Source organism: Durio zibethinus, chromosome 12 (genome assembly GCF_047325235.1).
Source record: "Durio zibethinus cultivar Kanyao isolate XHJ-2024 chromosome 12, ASM4732523v1, whole genome shotgun sequence".
Classification (NCBI taxonomy): domain Eukaryota; kingdom Viridiplantae; phylum Streptophyta; class Magnoliopsida; order Malvales; family Malvaceae; genus Durio; species Durio zibethinus.
This window is the reverse complement of record NC_143173.1, coordinates 17,595,806-17,616,075: the sequence shown is the minus strand read 5'-3', so window position 1 is coordinate 17,616,075 and position 20,270 is coordinate 17,595,806. Positions and strand designations below refer to the sequence as shown.

The window sequence follows — 20,270 nt, the reverse complement described above, 5'->3', positions numbered from 1 at the left end:
CGAAGGTATGGTTTACAAAATTGACTTTCTCTACATTATATGTGACTCTTGATCCATACATAAAGCAACTATAAATATCCATTAAATCGACCTTTACCATTTTTATGACAAACGTTTAGAGAACGGATGGTTTTTACCAAAATGGTTGGTGCTGCATTGACCTAATATGCTAATTGATCAATAAAATCCATTATTGCGACATCAACATATCCGATGACTTTCAAAAAGATCACTAATCCATATAAAGCTATGGCCATAGCCACTAATCCTTGATCATCATCTATGTGCCCCTGGATGAAATCTCATAAAAAACTCCATAGAATAGCCTTACTTTCACCCTTTATCTTGACACATGAATCGACTTGAGGCAAACTAAGTCCAAGCATTTGCACTAGTTTTTTATGATAGCCCACCTTGTTGGACCAGTAAATCTTATCTAGGTTTGTTAGATCAAAGCGAAGTAGGATCATATACTCTTCGATTGTGGATCATGTTTGCTTCATTGAAGACAAAACATCTATAAGAAGGATCCCAAAATTGGATGATAACCCTAATCAAATTATTGTCCACTTTCACTTGAAGCAGTGAAGCTATATCTCTATATCTGTTTTCAAATGCCTCTTACCTTATCCTACTCATGCATCCCCAAACACTGCTTAAGTTAGCTAGATCATTTTGCTGTAGCTCGAGATGAACTTTCTCGGGTAATGATGAAATAAAGCCTTCAGGCAAGCAATTTCCTTATTTTCTTTGACCTTCTTCTGACTTGATTTTCAGTTGCTAGGCAGACTCATGAGGGATTGACGTAGACTTTGGTTGCATTTGACCTTCCATGGATATAAATGGGAGATCTGATTTATCAATAACTAATATGTGGCAAATATTTCCTATATGCAAGTGATGGTGTTAGACATGATTATGAAAATGATGCATAAAATGATATGATTTAATAATGCTTAAAACATGAGGATGGAAATGATGCATAGAATGATGTAACATGATAATGCTTAAAACATGAGGATGCATGTTGTGATGCACAAAAACAGACAAAAACGATTAGATAACGAACTGTTCCTTCTTATATCCTAATTTTGGGTTATATCTATTGATAGGTAGGAAGGGCTCTATCTTCAGGTTGGCTTTTTAGGGGTAAACTATAAGCAAGGTTAGGTGGTTTTAACCACTAAAGGTTCCCAAATTGTTCCTTACATCATTGTCCATCACAAACTAGTAAGGCAGTCTAATCTTCACCCATCACAGGCTACACTAGAAAGGATTCAATTTCAGTGGGAGTATTTCTCTAGCCATTGCGGAGATTATCATCTCACGAGAGCGTAGGTACTTTACTCCCTCCTAAGAGGGACAAAGCTTGGGTATAGAGCTCATGTAATACAAATGCATGTAATAGTGTGTCGAAGGAACATATGGTTATCGTTCCCATAAATCAGACAAAAACAAGAGAAAAAACGTTAGTAAACAAATAACTTAAAACCATTAGTTCAAAGGATAAGATAAATTCAAAAATTATGGCTTGACTCTCTAGCAATCCCCAATGGAGTCGCCAAACTGCCATAACATATAGATTCAAAAATCTATAGCTAGATTTAACAAATGAATGGAGTCGCCACCAATCTTTTTTACTAGGTGTGATTGGTCACCTAAAGAATCTATTCTCTTAGGGAACTCCTAAGCTTGACTAAGAGTCCCTAAAAGAATAGGCTTAGGTCTACTAACCTAAAACAAGGTTTGGGAGTCAGTTACATATAAGGAAGGTTATAGCACCCCCACATGCCCATCCGAATGATGGTACCATATTATTTCGAATTTATCCTAAGAACTTGAGTCTAATAGTTTCAATTTTTAATGTCAAATATTGGAAATAATTTATAAGATTTTTCTATCAATATGGTAGATCTCTTAAAAATATTTCCTCACTTTAAAAGTATTCAAGAATCCAATTTGATATCTTGAAGAAGCTCCATCATCGGAAAAAGATTATTATTATTTATTATTATCATTCTTTTTTTTTGTTGAAAATATATCTAATTATTCCACCATTTGGGCCAAATTAGAAATATTTTTCCTTTTTTTAATTTCTAAAATTTCCACCATTTGGGCATATTTAGAAATTCTTTTTATTTTTTTTTTGGAAAGAAAATAATAATAATTACTTTTATTGAAAATTTTCATCTAAACTATTCCACCATTTGGGCCAAATTTAGAGAAAATTTCTCACCTAGAGATTTCTTAGAATTTTACCATTTGAAATTTCTAAGAGTCTCATCTTTGGATAATTATCAAATATTTACAATCCAAATTTTATACAATTATTTTTATTGAAATTTTATCTAAATTATTCCACAATTTGGGGCCAAACTTAAATAAAATTTCTCACCTCAAGAGTTCTTAGAAAATTTACCATTTGAAATTTCTAAAAAATCTCATCATTGGATAATTTGTATTTAATTCTAAAATTTTTATATTTTTTATGTTTTTTTTTATATTTTTTAATTTTTTAATTTTTTTGGTTTGAAAATAAATATTAATTATTGTTATTGAAATTTCATCTAAATTATTCCACCATTTGGGACAAACTTAGATAAAATTTCTCACCTAGGAATTTTATAAAACTTTACCATTTGAAATTTTTATAAATTCCATCATTGGATAATTAATATTTATTCCAAAATTTAATTTTTTATTATTATCTTTTTTTTATTTTAATTTAATAAAAAAACTAAGAGAAATAAATAAATAAAATGCTTAAATAAAATAAATAAGAAAATACCAAAAAAATGAAATCGGCTCAGCTTGGGCTGGAAAACGGCTCGGCTCGGCTCGGAGAAATTGGCTCGACTCGGCTCTAAGGGTCGACTAGCACTCGGGTCAACACGGATAAAACACGGGTTGACGCTGGAGTTGGGTCGCCTAATTTTAAAACGTGCGGATCCTCTAAGAATAGTAACGCCAAAATGACGTCATTTTCAGTAAGTATAAAAAGCTCCAACCTCTGTTTTTTTTTGCAGATGGCTCCTTCCCTCTCTCTCATCTTCCTTTTTCCCCTTATTCTCTCTAAACAGAATCCAGATTCCGGTTGAATGTCTACCGAAATCTGGAAAAACCTATCAAAAACTTCAAAGTTGGTCGAAAATCTCGCCGAAAAACTTGAATATCGCCAAAAAATTTCGTCGAATTCTGAAAAATTTCTAAAAATTTTCCAGAAAAGAAACCTTCAAAAAATAAAAAAAATTCCTAAAATCTCCTAAAGTTGTTTCTAACGCCCATAACCTTTTTAAACTTCTGTTTCCTCTCTATTTTCCTCTTTGATTCTTATATGATTCCTTTATAATTCCTCTTAACTAAATCCAGATGTTTTTGTTTGAGCCTCTATTTATAAGCATTGACCAAAAATAATTTTTGATCAATTTCTATTCCTTTTTTGATTGGGATCCAACTCTACCAGCCCCTATTCTAGAAGGAAGCAAAAATTAAAGCTTAATTTTCGGATCAAGACACCAAAATAAAAATAAAAAATGAAAATGACGAAAATAATTAAATAATTAAATAATTAAATAATTAAAAATAAGATAATAATAATAATAATAATAATAATAATGATAAAAAATTAAAAATTAAAACTAAAATTAGGCCAGAGCTGAACTAAGCCTAATGGGATTAGGCCCCTATTGAATCAGGCCCAATGGGCCTAGGCCTAGGCCAGAACAAATTAGGGTGTCTACACCCATTGTGACCTTAATCTCATCATGAATGGCTCTATAATCATTTGTTAAAATTTGGACTCTACCTACATCTAAACGTTTTTAGGTTAGTGTAAAATCATCAAGCTTAAAAACCTCACCTTATAAACTTCCAATGGAAGAGAAACACTTAGAATTCTAATTGTGAAGTGGAATACCTGACAATCTCAACCAAATAAGGTTTGAATGGCATATGTAGCTAGGCTTCCATGGTGTAATAGACGCGAACCAATTTTGAGACCACTTCTAACCAAGTTCCAGAGATCATAGCATACTTTCTTTGCTTTCAAAGTCAAAAGATTCATATTCTCACACATGATAGTGATAGAACTATAAGGGCTAAAAAAATCTTAATCTTGTCATATCAATGGAAATGAAATCAAACAATTAATCAATCACATAAGAGAATAATTTAACATGGTTCGGTTTGACCGACCTATGTGTATGGATGAGAAAAAAGATTCATTAGTTATAGAGAATTACAAACATACAAATCATATCAACTTCACTCAACAATCAATACCTATAAGACTCTCTCAATCTTCTCTAGTCCTATTGAATATTTTCAACCCAAACAAATATATACCCATGTGTACCCTTTCAACACTACCAAACACATACTCAGATGCACCCATACATCATGTCTATATCAACGCTCTCAGTCTCCTCTAGTTCACTCATAAATAAATATACACACTCGTAAGACGTAAATCTCTAATATTTCTATGGGGTGTCTATCCCACAAAACCTTATAACTCTCTTACATCTTTTTCTTATACCTAATCCTATAAAAACTTTATCTATTTATAGCCATATAAACTTGCTTATTAAGAATTCTTTTCCTTTTAGAATTCTTCTTTTACAAGTCAAACTTGCCTATTAAGAATCTTTTTCCTTTTAAAATTCTTCTTCTGCAAGCCTTCTTGTCCATCAAGTAATATCTAACAAATATCAAATAAATTTCTTATGGAATTTGATTCACTATTCCTAACAATCTCTATCTTGACTCAAATTCCATCAAATCATCTATCTTTATGCTAGACATATTTGGTTCCACTTGTAATGAAAATCTCACAATTATTTTCTCTTGCGTGTCTTCACGCTTCACGCAAATTGATCCTCAATTCTTAAAACTTGAACTCAAACTCTTCTCTTGAATCAAGCTTTTCTTGGCTTATCTATTCCCATGTTTCGAACCATGCTCTAATATCACTTGTTAGGGATCACCAAAGCTTTGATACCATTTGTTAGGTTAAAAAAACCTCAATCCAATTACACCAGCAGCAGCAAAATCAAACAATTAATCAATCACAAAATAGAACAATTTAACGTGATTCAACTCAATCGATCTACGCCCACGGATGAGAAAAAAGATTCATTAGTTATAGAGAATTACAAACATACAAATCATATCAACCTCACTCAACAATCAATACTTATAAGACCTTCTCAATCTTCTCTAGTCTTATAGAATATCATCAACTCAAATAAATACATACCCATGTGTACCCTTTCAATATGACTAAACACATGCCAGATACACCTATACATCATGCCTATGTGACCCTCTCAATCTCCTCTAGTCCACTCACAAATAAACTTACACACCCATAAGACGTAAATCTCAAATACGGTGTCTATCCCACAAAACCCTACAACTCTTTTACATTTTTTTCTTATATTTAACCCTATAAAGACTTTACCTATTTATAACCATATAAAATTGCCTATTAAGAATCCTTTTCCTTTTAGAATTTTTCTTCTATAAGTTTTCTTATTCATCAAGTAATATCTAACAAATCCCAAACAAATCTCTTATGGGATTTGAGTCACTATTCCTAGAACAATCATCAAAGTACTCTCTAAGAAGATTTGGTTAATGGCATTTATAGTATCAGGATATCTAACTATCCCAACAACATTTTGTTGTAATCTCTCCAAATCTAAATTTTTAAGAATGTAATTAAGGATGTCAAGCGATTTTAAAACCTCTTCTTTTTTACCATCTGATACAATGTTATCCTTTAACTGAGTGGATATGACAAACATATGAACCACCTGTGCTTGAGATCGTCGATCTTTAAAGTCTTCTATGCAGGTAACAGCTTTTTCCATGAGCTGAGTGGTGGGTTTAGAACTAACATGAGATCTTTGATCATACCTTGCCATTTGAACATATAGAGTGGAATACCTCAAGTGCAAACCATTTAGAAATTTGATTTTTGGAGACGTAAAAATCAACCACCCTCCCACATTTGAAAAAATGTTGCTTGAGATTAAAGACACTACAACCTGGAAAAATTCCATAACAAACAGTGTAACAAATTTTTTTTCTACTAAGGTAATGTTCTTGTGTGGCCTTCATAGTATCCAAGAAGAGCTTTTTGACTTACCTTTACTAACCCTCTAAATCGGACTAAGGCAAGGCTTTTCACCCTTTAATAATTGTGCAATCAAAAGCATCATTTTAAAATCTATTTCAGTAGTTTTACAATTTTTGTCATCATAATTTTTTATTGTACTAGTAAAATGTATACAGTATTACTCCAACAAAACAAATGAAACTCCTCTGTTAAAGCACTTGTAAGGTTCTATCAAACCTTAGGGAAGTAAGAAAGTGATTTCAAACTAAAGAGAGTACATGTACTTTTAACAATCTTTTCATAGAATGTTTGTATTTTTCTCTTATATTATGCATATAGTCTAAAATGAAAGAAATTTTATCATTTCTCGAGCCTTTTTTCCTAAAATGGCACAGATAAAATTTCTAATTTATTTCCAAATATTTACACTTTCAGAATTTTCTTTTTCTCAAACAAATTAATGTAAATATACTTTTCTTTTCTTTATTTTGATCTTATTTCCTTTTCTTTCGTGAGCAATTTTATCATCCAAATTTTCTTTCATCTTTTCTATCATTAAAACAATTGAGATAAGCTAAAGAAAATAAAATTCTCACATAAATGAAAAACATTTTAAGCGTATACTAGAAACCTTATAATATTTTCTTTTCTCCCTTCCTTTCTTGTACCTTCATTTTTTCTTTTACTTTTCTTTTTCCCGTTTAGTACTTTATTATACGCAAGTACGGAGCCTTTTAATCATTATAAATAAGAAAAAAATTTATAAATTATATATATATATATATATATATATATTCCAGATCATCAAACAAGAAAAACTTGAAGTTGTTTCATATTTATAATTGTTTCATCTTCTTCCTCACTCACATTTGTAGATGTAAGCATTGCATTCACTTCAGCTTGCATCTTAGATTCATGAAAAACACAACAAAGCAAAAGAATTAATTTATTTGTTGTATAGAAAGATGCAAACTTGTTTCTTTTTTTTTCTTTTTAGGTAAATTACCATACATGAGCTCTGCTTCAAATCTTGAGGAGCTTTACTTATGGGGCAATAATCTCAGTGGAAATATTCCTGGTTCTATCTCTAATGTTTCTAAGCTCAGAATCCTAGAATTAGAAAAAAACTCATTCTTTGGCCTTATTCCAGATACACTTGGCAATTTGAGGTTCCTTGAGATAATGAAAATTTGGTCGAATCATTTGACCACCAAAACTTCAACTCATGAGTGGAGCTTTCTCTATTCCTTGGCAAATTGCAGGTATCTAAGAATTTTAGACCTAGCATTCAACCCATTGAATGGCATTCTTCCAATTTCTATCTCAAATCTTTCCACATCACTTCAAGAATTATGGGTCGATCATTGCAAAATTAGAGGCAACATTCCCATGGAAATTGGTAGCTTAAGCAACGCTATATTGTTAGATCTTTCCTTTAATACATTGAGTGGACCTATTCCAACAACAATAGGAAGGCTAAAAAATCTCCAACTTTTGAATCTTAATGGAAATAAGTTACAAGGCTCTGTCCCGCATGATCTTTGTGGTTTGAAGCGATTGTTCCAATTATCATTGGGTGCTAATGAGCTTGATGGACCTTTACCAACATGTTTAAGTGATTTGACTTCTCTGAGAAATCTGTACTTGTTCTCCAACAAATTGCATTCGCAAATACCCTTAACTTTTTGGAGCCTTAAAGATATCTTAGAAGTAGACTTGTCATCAAACAATCTTAGCGGTTCTCTTCCACTTGACATTGGAAATTTGAAGGTACTTGTCTCTTTGAATTTGTCAAGGAATTTGTTATCAACTGATATTCCGTCCACAATTGGAAGTCTCCATGAACTACAAGTTTTGAATCTTTCTAGAAATAGATTACAAGGCCCTATTCCAAAATCATTGGGTGACTTGACGAGTTTGAAAAGCTTGGATTTATCTAACAACAATCTCTCTGGAGTTATTCCCAAGTCTTTGGAAAAACTTTATGATCTCAATTATTTTAATGTGTCTTTCAATAGATTGGAAGGAGAAATACCAAGTGGAGGGCCCTTTTTGAACTTCACAGCCAAATCATTCATGAAAAATTATGCACTATGTGGTTCACCTAGACTACAAGTCTCACCTTGCAAAAATAAAATCCATCCAAAATTCAAGAAGACCGCTCTTCATGCTTTGAGGTATGTTTTACCAACATTTGCTTCAATAATAATAGTTCTAGCTGTCATAATTGTCTACAAAAAAGGGCAGCGGGGGAATATGAATTTGGCAACGGCTGAAGATTTAATTCCTCTCAAGAAAAGGAGAAGAATTTCTTATAATCAACTATTGCAAGGGACTGGTGGATTTAGTGGGAATAACTTACTTGGTTCAGGAAGTTGTGGCTCTGTATACAAAGGAACACTTTCAGATGGAACAGAAGTCGCAATAAAAGTTTTCAATTTGCAAATAGATGGAGCATATAAGAGTTTTGACATTGAATGTGAAGTGATGAGCAATATCCTTCATCGCAATCTTGTCAAGGTCATTACTTGTTGTTCAACTATTGATTTCAAAGCCTTAGTGCTTGAGTTCATGCCTAATGGGAGCCTTGAGAAATGGTTATATTCTTACAATTATGCATTGGATATCCTACAAAGAATCAACATAATGATAGATGTTGCATCGGCATTAGAATACCTCCATTTGGGACATCCGATTCCTATAATCCATTGTGACCTAAAACCAAGTAATGTCTTATTGGATGAGGACATGGTTGCACACGTGGGAGATTTTGGAATTGCCAAGCTATTGGGAGAAGGAGATTCCATCAAACAAACAATGACACTAGCCACTGTTGGCTATATGGCACCAGGTGATTTTTTTCTTTTTTTTTTTTATTTTTTCTCTATTCCAAGACGAGTAGATATTAGTATTTTATCAATTTATTGATGATTAATGATGCTTGAATGGCATGAGATTGTTTTAATGATTCAATTATATTTAAAATACAGAATATGGATCGGTGGGAATTATTTCGACAAAAAGTGATGTCTATAGCTATGGTATTCTATTAATAGAGACTTTCACAAGAAAGAAGCCCACAGATGAAATTTTTGATGGAGAAATGAGTATAAAGCATTGGATGAAAACGTCATTATCTAATGAAATAATTGGTGTAATAGATTCTAGTTTAGTGCAAGAAATGGATGAATATTTTGTTATTAAGGCAAATTGTATATCATCTATTATGAGATTAGCTTTGGATTGTTCAGCTGAATTACCTGAAGATAGATTAGATATGAAGAATGTTGTCTCCATGCTGAAGAATATCAGAAGAGAATATCTAAACAACATTACGCAGGATTAATTAATATGGTAAGAAATGCAATTATATATAGTTTAAGCCTATATAAAAGTACATAGTATATATTTATCTAATTTTCTTTTAAGAAGGTATTCCATTGAGCTTTATATTTTTTTGCAGGTTAAGGTTACTACTACTATAATACGCATTTTGGTTCAATAATCAAGGTACTTTCATCACTTTTGAATTTTTATCTATATATTTATTTATTAACTTTGAACTCTTTATTAAAGTAATTTTTTCTTAATAACATTTTAAATTTTACAGTAAAAACTAGAGTTTTAATTGCATTAAATCATTAAAGAGTTTAAATAATTATGAGATTTGCATAGCCGGTGAATTTCAATAACTTCTATGTCCAAGTAAAGAGGCATGGTAGTTGTAAACATATAAAAAGGATTTTCTTGATTAATAAATAACCTTTTCACCTGGATGGGTGGTTATATATATAGGAAGTTAGGCTCATTTTGTATATTTGTGTTTTCTTTTATGTTGCTTTTATTAAATTCATATTATTTCTCAATACATATAATTAATTTATATATGTTATGTATGATTAGAAGTAACATATATATAGATTATAATTTCTATATAATTAACCATAACATAAATTATCATGAAGAGAGCTAATAAGTTAAATTAATTTTTATTTACTTACGGTATTTATTAATATAATCATTGATTAGGAATACTTTTTTGTTACATCTCTTTTTTATTTCAATGATATAATAACAATAAGTATATAATTTTACATAATAATCAATTTGTAGTAATATATTTTCTTGTATGAAAATTATGACTCATATAATTGCATTTTTAAGTAATTTGGATTAGATGAAAATATTGGTTCGTATCTTTTATATATATATATATGTATATACATGTGTATATATATTTTAGGTGATTTATGATTGAGTATGGAATTATATGTCCTTTTATAATTAATTAATTTTTACCATATTATTTGTATAATTAATTATTTTTTAATTGGTATTTGGGTAATAACTTATTAATGAATTTTAAGTGAAATAAAAATTATTAGAATTATTATATAATTAGTATGTAACATTTCATTGTTTTTTATTTTTCTAAAATATAATATTGTTATATACGATATTAGTTAATACACATCATTTTTCTATTAAGAATATCTTTAGTTAAGAAGGTGATAATAAAAATGTATTAAGGAATTTAGAAGAATAAAAAAATTTGAAAAGCTAATAAAATAAATTACTCTAGAAGAAATCTATTTTATCAATCCATCCCTCCTTACAAGGTTACTTTCTTAAGAGACTCTGAAAATATATTATTTATCATTCAAGTACTTAAATTATTTGTGTTTGTTAAATAAAATAGTTGTATTATTCTAATGTTCACAACAATTTTTTATTAATTTAATTAGCTAGGAAATTATAATAAATTTCATTAATAGAGAAATATCATAATGTTTGTAAAATAATAACTAGAAAAATATAGATGAATATATTAATAATTAAGCATATTGTTATAAATGCAAAGTTTTAAAGACTTTCTAAAAAATAAAGTTTTGAATAATTATTATAAATCAAAACAAAGATAAATGTAAATACACATCCACTCACGGATACATTATAACAAATATAGATGTTAATTTTTTATATAAATGGTTATTTACTAAAAACTCCACAAAAATGTATAAAATAATATTTCTATCATTTAATATTAATTAATAAACACGTTTTCCTTACTAACGAACATTTTAATTAGGAAGCAAATACTCCAATGCACTTTCAATTGTAATGAAATTCAAAAGCGCCTAAAAATAAATTAGAAATCAATTTTCGTTAATCAATAATCATTACTAGCTAGTATTTTTTGTTTTAATCTTATAACAATAATATTATTGTTTAAACTCTTAATTACTTTTGTTTGTTGAACACTGAAATAGCTATTTTATTTTGTTTGTTGAACACTGAAATATATAGCTTTTTTTTTTTTTTGCTTAATATGCAAAACATGTTTTATTTATTTTAATAAATTAACTATATTAATTGCTGTTTAACATAGATGTTAATTACAATATTGTTAGTATTGAACAAATGTTTACAAAATTAAAATAATATTCATTTACGAATTTACCATATAACATATATATATTTATTGAAATTAAACAATTTCAAAGATAAAAGCATGAAATGACTTTACCTAAAAGTGAATGTTAATTTATTAATTATTTGCTTTGGTAAAATAGATGTTATTAATCACATAAGCCATTATTGAATTTTTATTGATTTAGTTTCCTATCGATTTATAATTTTAAGCTTTTGAAATGTTTAGATTAGTCAATCATCATTTATACATACTCATCTAAGTTTATAAATTATTGTCTCCTTTATACATACTCATCATTTTATGTTATTAATTTTTCAACTATCAGTATGGGCATTTTTTTCTATTATTCACAAACCAATTTAGCAAGTATGATGAAAAAGAATAATAATGGAGGTAAGTGCAAGCTTCTTGAAGTTCATCTTTTTCTTTCACTTGATTATTGTTGGAAATTGGTTTTCAAAATATGAATGCAAGCTTCTTGTCCAAAAATTAAAAAAAGAAAAAAAGGGAACTGATGCAAGTTTTGTAACTTTATTGCAGTATGTAACTAACGAATTCAGGGTGGACTAGATTGTGCTGTTTCTTCTCTTATTGTGATTGCTTAACGCTTGAGCGAGAGATTTATGGTGTGTTTGTGAATTGGAAGTTCACCTTCCAATGGCGTGGAATGTCTAAGAAAGTTCATGAAATCATGGCTAAAAGTGGTGTGGTGTTTCTTCTTGAGAAATGCAATCATCCTTCTTGCAATGATTTTTTTTATTTTTTTATTTTCTATTGGAGGAACATTAGAGTGATATGTTTTTATTTGGAATCCATAGTTTTATTGAATCATATTTTGAAAATAAACTATGCAAAGTTTATTTAACTTCATGCCAATGGTTTTCCTGTTACTTTATTCTATGAAGGTGTCAATATTTTTTATTCAATAAATGGTGAGTAGCTAAAATACAAGTAACTCAAGTGAGAACATATGATATAATTGTTTATATTTTTGTATTCAGAAAGTTGTCAATTTTTTTCTCATTTTAGAAGAATTAGTTTTTTTTCTTGATATACTTGAACTCTTGATTGAAGTTAAATAGTCCAAAGACATTTTTTGTTAAAATGTTTTGGTGCACAACAATTCCTAATCATTTTAGAAGAATTAGTTAGTTTCTTTTCTTAATATAATTGAACTCTTGATTCCAAGTAAGGATTTGAAGTTAAATAGTCCAAACAATTGTTTTGAGGCCACCCACGAAGAAAGACAACACGAGAGAGATTCAGATTTTCAGACGATGTAAGAAATAAAATTAGTCAAATTGATAACATTTAAATATTTCTCGTATAAAGGTTAAGTTTTTATTCTACTATCAGCAATTTCTCGAGGTAAATATTTTATTTTATTGAGGCCCAAATCAATTGGACTTGGCCTTATTTGAAATCCAATTATTGAATTTTAGATTTTAGACTTTTTATTTTATTTTTTCGTATTCTTATTATCCTTATTTATTTTATTTTTATTATTATACTATTTATCTTGATTTTATTATTAATTATCTGATTATCTTTTAAAAAAATTGATAATTTGGAAGTTTAAAATGATGTTATCTGGGTTAAGATGCTAGCTTCATCAGAAGCAGTTTGAGATTAGATTTACTATAGGGATAATCTTTAATTTTAAAGAAATCTATTCCTAAGTAAGTTGAAACTCTCGTGATCTTACCTATAAATAAACTTACAATTCACAACAACTAACAAAAAAAAAAAATCACAGAGAAAGCAATCAGCAGAGAAAATCAGAGGGCAACACAGGGGAGATAGGAGCAAATCCCCATTTTGTTCGGCCGCTCCCAATTGCCAGTCACCACCATCAGTCATCCACTACCTAAACCAGCAACCGAAGACTACCACTACCTTTTCTTGCCCAAATAGTAACCATCGATCCAAAATCCAACAAATAATCAAAACACAATAACCAGAGTCAAGCATCAAAAATAGCCACAGAGATAGAATCAACAATCGATAACAATCGAAAGACGAAAAGAAAAGATATTCTTCTAGCAGCGGTTTTCGGTTTGGGATTCACTTTTAGTTAGGCACCTTTTGGTATTCTTTTAAACGGCAAAAGAAAGGAGAAGGATTTGGAGGAGTTTTTCAACGATCCGAGTAGCTGGGATTAGGAATTCCAAGAAGTGGTAGAATGGTCTTTGTGTTTAAATTTGCGAAGTGTTGTGAGATTCCGAAAATAATAAGGGAAGTGACTCATCGGCAAAAAAGACGAGAAAACAGCGAAAACTGAGAGCTGTGTTGCTGAAATGAGAAGTTGGGCTTTATCGTTTTGCAATAAAGAATAAAGAAAGGGGAAGGAATGTTCTAGAACTTGAAGAACTGGTCCAAGTCCAAAAAGCTTATATTTTGAGTGTAACCTGAGGAGGATTCAAGAACCCACAATTTGAATTCTCGAACTCCAAGCCTACTTTTTAGCTTAGGCTGGCCTGCGTTGGATTTGAGTTGTAACTCAAATTTCAGGTTTTCATCTTTTTTTTTTCCTTATTTAATTTTTTGGTTTTTTTTTTATCATTTATTTACTTTGTTATACATTTTATAAAGCATTCATTCTTAAACTAGAAAAATGTTTAGTTGCTTCACACTTAAAAAACTAAAATATGGTAGAATAAAATATATTTATATTAGTAGTTTTCTTTAATTAAAATATTATCAGAATCATGTATTTCATATAAATCTTGAAAGATAAATAGCTTTTTTATTGAATCATGTAATTTAATTCAAACTTTAATTATAAGTGAAAATTTTTTGTAAGGAATTTACTTTTCAGAAATTTTTAGATAAGCAATTTCTTTTAAATTCTCCATGGTGGAAAATTTAGTTGAAAACCTAAAAAAATAAATTTAATTTCTCGTCAATTGAACACCAAATATAAAAAAAATGAAACAAAAACTCTAAAATAAATGGCAATTATCCTAATGAGATAATTTTAGAAATCAAGAATGGTTGATTTTTAGAAATTTTTAAGTGAGAAGTTTTCTTATAAATTCTCTAGAATGGTGGACAATTTATATGAAAATGTTAATAAAAATAATTTATGAAAATAAGAATAAAGAGTATAATCCTAAAAAATAAATGAAAATTACCAACTAGTAAAATTTTAGAACTCAAGAATTGTTGAATTTCTAGAATTTTTTTAAATGAGAAGTTTTTTTTTATTATCTTCAAACTGGAGATTTAGATAAAATTTTCAATAACAATATTGATATTTGCTTTAAAATCATAAAAATTTTGAAAAATAATTTTAGAAAGTTTTAGAAATAACAAAAATAAATCTTAAAAAATAAAAAAATATAAAATAAATTTGATGTTGGGATTCTAAGAGATCAAGAATGGTTGATCCTCTAAAAGATTTCAAGATGAGAAACTCTAGATAATAAATTTATTTCTAAAATTTTACCATAATGATGGTAAAATTAGATAAAATTATAATAATTATATTTTTAAATGTAGTAAATAAAAAGGATAGAAATGAGAAGTTTTGGAAATTGATTTTTTTTAAAGAAATTTTTAGGTAAAAAAAGTATTTCTAAAAGTTTTTAAAATGGTGAAAAATTTAGATTTGTCTCCATACAATAGAAATTTAGATACAAAAAATTTACACAAAATAAAAAGAATAAATTCTGGGGTTGAAATTTCTAATAATTACAAATGGATGATTATTTAAAAAATTTTTAGGTAAAAAAATATTTCTAATTTTGGCCTAAATGATGGAAGAAGTAGATATATTTTCAATAAAAGCAAAATAAAAAAATAAATGATTAAGTTTTTTTTTTTACAACAGAACCTCTTCAAAAAAATAAATGCGATTTTTAAATACTTCTGTTGATGATGTATTTTTTAAGAATTCTGCCAAATTAATGAAAAAATTTTAAAAATTATTTTTAATATTTAAATATTAAAGTTTAATAAAAAACCATTAGAACCAATAATCTTTAAGATAATTTAAAATTAAATGGTATCATCTTAGGATGTGAGTTGTGAGGATGCTATAATTTTTTTCGTATGTAATCGAACTCTCAAACCCTATTCTGATTAATAAACCAAAACATTTTTTTAAAGACCCTTAGTCAAGTTTAATACATCCTTAAAATGAATATAAATAGATTCACCAAAGTGGTCAATCATATTTAATCAAGAAATATTGATGATGACTGTTTTAGTTGTATCTAGCGATAAATTTATGAATTTATATATTATGACACTTGATAAATAATCTTTAAATCCAATATAAATCCCTGACTTTGGAATGGGAAAGCCTCGCTTCATCCTAAACTTTTATATAAAAAACATTTTGTGGAACTAATATGTGACTTATTGCACATTTCGAAAGTTTGGGGGTACATTATACAATTTTTTAGTTTATATATCAATTTATACGTTTTAATACAGAGTTCATGAACCATACTAGTAATTAATTCATTCCAAAAAGTGTCTATTTCCCTTTTAAGAGCTCCAAATTGGTGTTGGGCAGGGTCGGTTTAAGTTCCTTACCTCTGTCTAAAATGGCACAGGCCAGATTTGCTTGCCAGTCGGAAAAACCAACAGGGCAATAAAAGAAGAAAAAAAAGAAAAGGAAATCCAATGTTTTTAAACAATGGGGTCGGTATGATGAATACATTGCTCCAGCTTTAGACAAGTAACCATATTGCAATGGTGCTTTCTAAGGACAAGACTAAAGTCGCAATGAATTTTTTTTTATATGTCAACACAAATTGACTGGAAATCTTGATGTATAGTAAACCTTCCGTAACTTTTCCCATATAGCTTAGAGATGAGAATTGTCCTTGGGTGTTAAGTTCTTCAATCTTTGCTATCCAAACGTTTGATTGAGAAACTCAGTGTTTATCTTTTTTTTTTTTTTTTTTACCGAAAAGGAGTTCCTTCAAAGGTTTGTGACCCCTTATGAGGATCTTTCTTTATTAAAGGTATATGAGGAGAAGCTAGGCCTTTCAAGATAGATTGTACATAAGCTGAATAAGTGAATTTTCATATCATTTTTTTAAAGGCTTAATCTCAGTGATAATTTTTCTTTTCATGCCTTTGAAATTCAAAAAGAAAATTGTGGGCTGAAAAAGAACAAAGTGATATGCATCTGTCTTCCATTTCGGGATTTTAATGTTATGATCTTATTTTGTATGAGCTGCAGCCACTGCTTTTTTAGTTTGATCAAGTCCACTAATGCATTATCCTTTTTGGCCTACATGTAAGATGATGGAGATTCAAGATAAAACGAAAAAGTATGAAATAATTTACCTTTTTTGAGTTAGTTTTTTATACTGAATAAATGACCAGAGTAACTGTTTGAAGAGGAAAAACACTATTTCCTTGTCAGAAGGGCAGAAAATGAATTTTGAGTGCTGCAAAAACTAAATTATCAAAAGCACAAATTATTATCATCCTGATTCCATGTCTATCCAGGGGTTTTCAGAACCATGAATTCTTCCTTAGACATCCCAGATGGTAACCTCAAAAACCCATCTTATAGTTTCCATTCTAGTGTCCAAGTCCCTGCCACCGTGCATATAAGGTCTCTTTTCTTTTTTGCATTTGGGATAAGAGAAGGAGTTGTAAGTGCTGAAATTCAAACCACAAACCTATTAGATGTCATTTTTTGAGGATAACTGCATGAACCATCTACCAGCTTCTATATAAGGTCTTATTTGTTCCAAAGCTTTTCAAAGAAAGGCTGACATTAGACATTTGTAAATTGGGTGGAGTAGCAACTGATATTAAAAACGGGTTGCACTTTCCACCATGGTGGCTATGGAGCTGACCATCATTCTTTAATAGCACTGAGGAGAGCATTGCACATTTTACAACATAATGTGATGGAAATATTCATTTCTATGGAGATGTAAATCCAAACTGTGGTGCCTTGTGCTAGTTCAGTAATGTCTCCATTCTTTTAGTCCTATGGGATTATGCGAAGGGAGATGGGCTTGTGATAGAACGAGAGGATGATTTCCAAGGACATGCATGCTCTACTTGGTTCAGAATAAGAGGAGATGAAGGGAGACATCTCTGTGTTTTTAAAATTTTGATGTCAGTTCTGTATTACTTAATTATCTGCTACTGGCTCTTTATTGTTTTAGGGCAAAGAATTAAATCATGAGATATACCACCTGTAATTATTGCATTATAATTCAACGATGATTTAAACTCAAATTAACTCACACTCGAAATGCCTAGACTTTAAATAAATTGGAAGGTTTTTTTTTTTTATTTTTGTTGAAATTATACATTTTTTACTTTTAGATAGAAAGAAAATATCAAAAGTCAAATGTGATCAATTAATTAATTTAATTTAATATATCAAATTTTATTAATTTATTAATAAGTAATAAATATAAACAATTAAATATTAATTTTAATAAAATATAATTTAGAGGTATAATAATATTATTATATTTATTTATTTTAATTATTAAATATAATAATCTTATAATATATAAGTAATATTAAGATTAGTTCTATTAAACAAATAAACTTCTTAAGTCTTTTATGAACAAATTTTTTAAAAAAATATATAAAACAATAGTTTGTAATATATATACAATTATATTTTTATTATTTTTATTATATATAAAATTAAAACTCAAAATAAAATGTTACAACTTAAAAGTTAAAAATTAAAATCCAGCCAACGAGTCAAGTCGTGTTATACCATGCTACTATCAAATAACAGTAGATAATTTTAGCATCTTCATTTTTTATTACACATTTGCACTATATACTATTCAAAATTTCAATTATTTAAATTATATTAATATTATGTCTAAGTAATTTTGATATTTTTGAATTGTTTTAAGATTAGATCATTATGTTAATTAAGTAATCAATATTAATAGTATTTTTTTTATCTTATCGTACTATTAGTGATGATTTTGAAAGTTAATTTTTTTGAAATTATTTAGTTATTTGCTCATTTTTAATTCATATATAATAAATAACGTGGACAAGTATGATTAAAAAATATCGATATAAATTACTAATAATAAATATTGAATATTAATAAATTAAAAGTCATTAATAAATTTTTATCATGAATAAAATTAATTTTATCATGAATATTAAAATTAAAATTTTTTATTTTTAATGTAAAAAATAAATAATAATAAATAATTTTAAAAGATAAAAAATAAAAATTTTAGATATTAAAAATATAAAATTTTGAAACATTCATAAAAAATTTAAACAAAAAAAAAATAGAACAAAAAGAGCAAATGATAAGGCCAGGACACGCCATTCGTGCTAAAAATTAGTTTGTAACATTAATACTCAGATTACAAACTGCAAAATTAGTTTGTAACACAACTATCTCCAAGAAAATGATTCCCAGTGAACCAATCATGCTCAAAACCGTTAGAAAATTCAAGTTTCACCAAAAACTGTGAATTTCGCTAAATGAATTCGTTAAAAAATTTAAAATTCATTGAAAAATTTAAAAATTTCTAGATTCTTGCAAAAAAAAGGCCAAAAGTTCAACTTGGATCTTTGCGCCTCTTTAATCCCTTAATAACACTAATTTTTCCAAATTAAACTGATTCAAATAACTAAAATTGCAAAAAAAAAAATTCAAATTAAAAACCCTATTGTGGAAAAAAAAATTGTACTTGCTTTCTACCTCTGCGATTGCCTTTACTTGTTGTGTATATTGTGTTCAATTATTGTTGCTTATATAAGCCTTTAGTCCCAGCTCGTTTAGAATCCAAATCGAAACAAAATGTTGATTGGGTTAATTTTAAAAATTATCATATCCTTTATTCTTAAAAGATTCAACTTATCTTCACAAAAATCATCATCAAAATTCATCTGATTTCCTTCTCTTTATTTATCATTTGGTTTATCTTCCCGACCTTTCAATTTCAATTTTTTTTTTTACAGAAGAGATAAATAAGATAAAAAATAAAATTCATAAAAAAAAAGGAATTAGGCTTGGTTTAGAACCTATCACAGCCCAAGAATTCCAACAAGGGCCAACTTTATTCCAATAATCCAACAAGAGCCACAATGTTATGCCCCACAATCAACTACCACTATAACTCAAGGAGTCAATTGAAAGCGCAAAAAAAAAAAAAAAAAAAAGAAAGAGAAAATAAATAAATAAATAAACAAATAAAAACAAAATTTGGAATTTACAAAAGATTTCAAATTAAATAGGACATTTACAATTGCCACCTTAGGATGTTGCTTCCATCAAACCAGTCCAAGATTTAAAAGTTGGTTGTCATCTCTTTTATGGAATTAAATTTGTCCATATTGCTTGAAACAAAACCTTAAGAATGTTAGAAAAATAATGTAATATACAGCTATAAAATACAATTTGTAAATACTTCAATGTTTTGACAACTTAAGAACTTCTTATAACCTTCTTGATGAATAGTTAGAGTTGAGCAATCTTGGACCTTCAAATATGAACAAAATTACTTCAAAGTGTGCTACAAAATGTCACTTTTCTTAATGCTTATATCACCCTAACTAGTTATAGCATGCAAAAGGGATGAACCAAAATGCCTTTGAGATAAAGTGAAGCCTTGTTTGTTTATACTTTGCACTAGTATAACAAACCACTAAACACACTTTAGTAGAAACGAAAATATCTTATCTTTACAAGGTTTTCTGTTGTAAACAATGTCAAAGCCATAAGCTTTTAATTGAGAAAAG

At 28.5% G+C, this 20,270-nt stretch overlaps 1 protein-coding gene across 1 annotated transcript; it reads left to right on the top strand.

Moving 5' to 3' along the window:
- Positions 1-7,122: 7,122 nt before the first annotated feature.
- LOC111286883 (putative receptor-like protein kinase At3g47110) lies at positions 7,123-12,543 on the top strand. The gene is made up of 4 exons (XM_089740932.1): positions 7,123-8,972; positions 9,112-9,475; positions 9,585-9,631; positions 12,096-12,543. The coding sequence occupies exons 1-2, from the start codon at positions 7,133-7,135 to the stop codon at positions 9,465-9,467; spliced, it is 2,196 nt and encodes a 731-aa protein (XP_089597058.1). The 5' UTR covers positions 7,123-7,132; the 3' UTR covers positions 9,468-9,475; positions 9,585-9,631; positions 12,096-12,543.
- Positions 12,544-20,270: the final 7,727 nt, after the last annotated feature.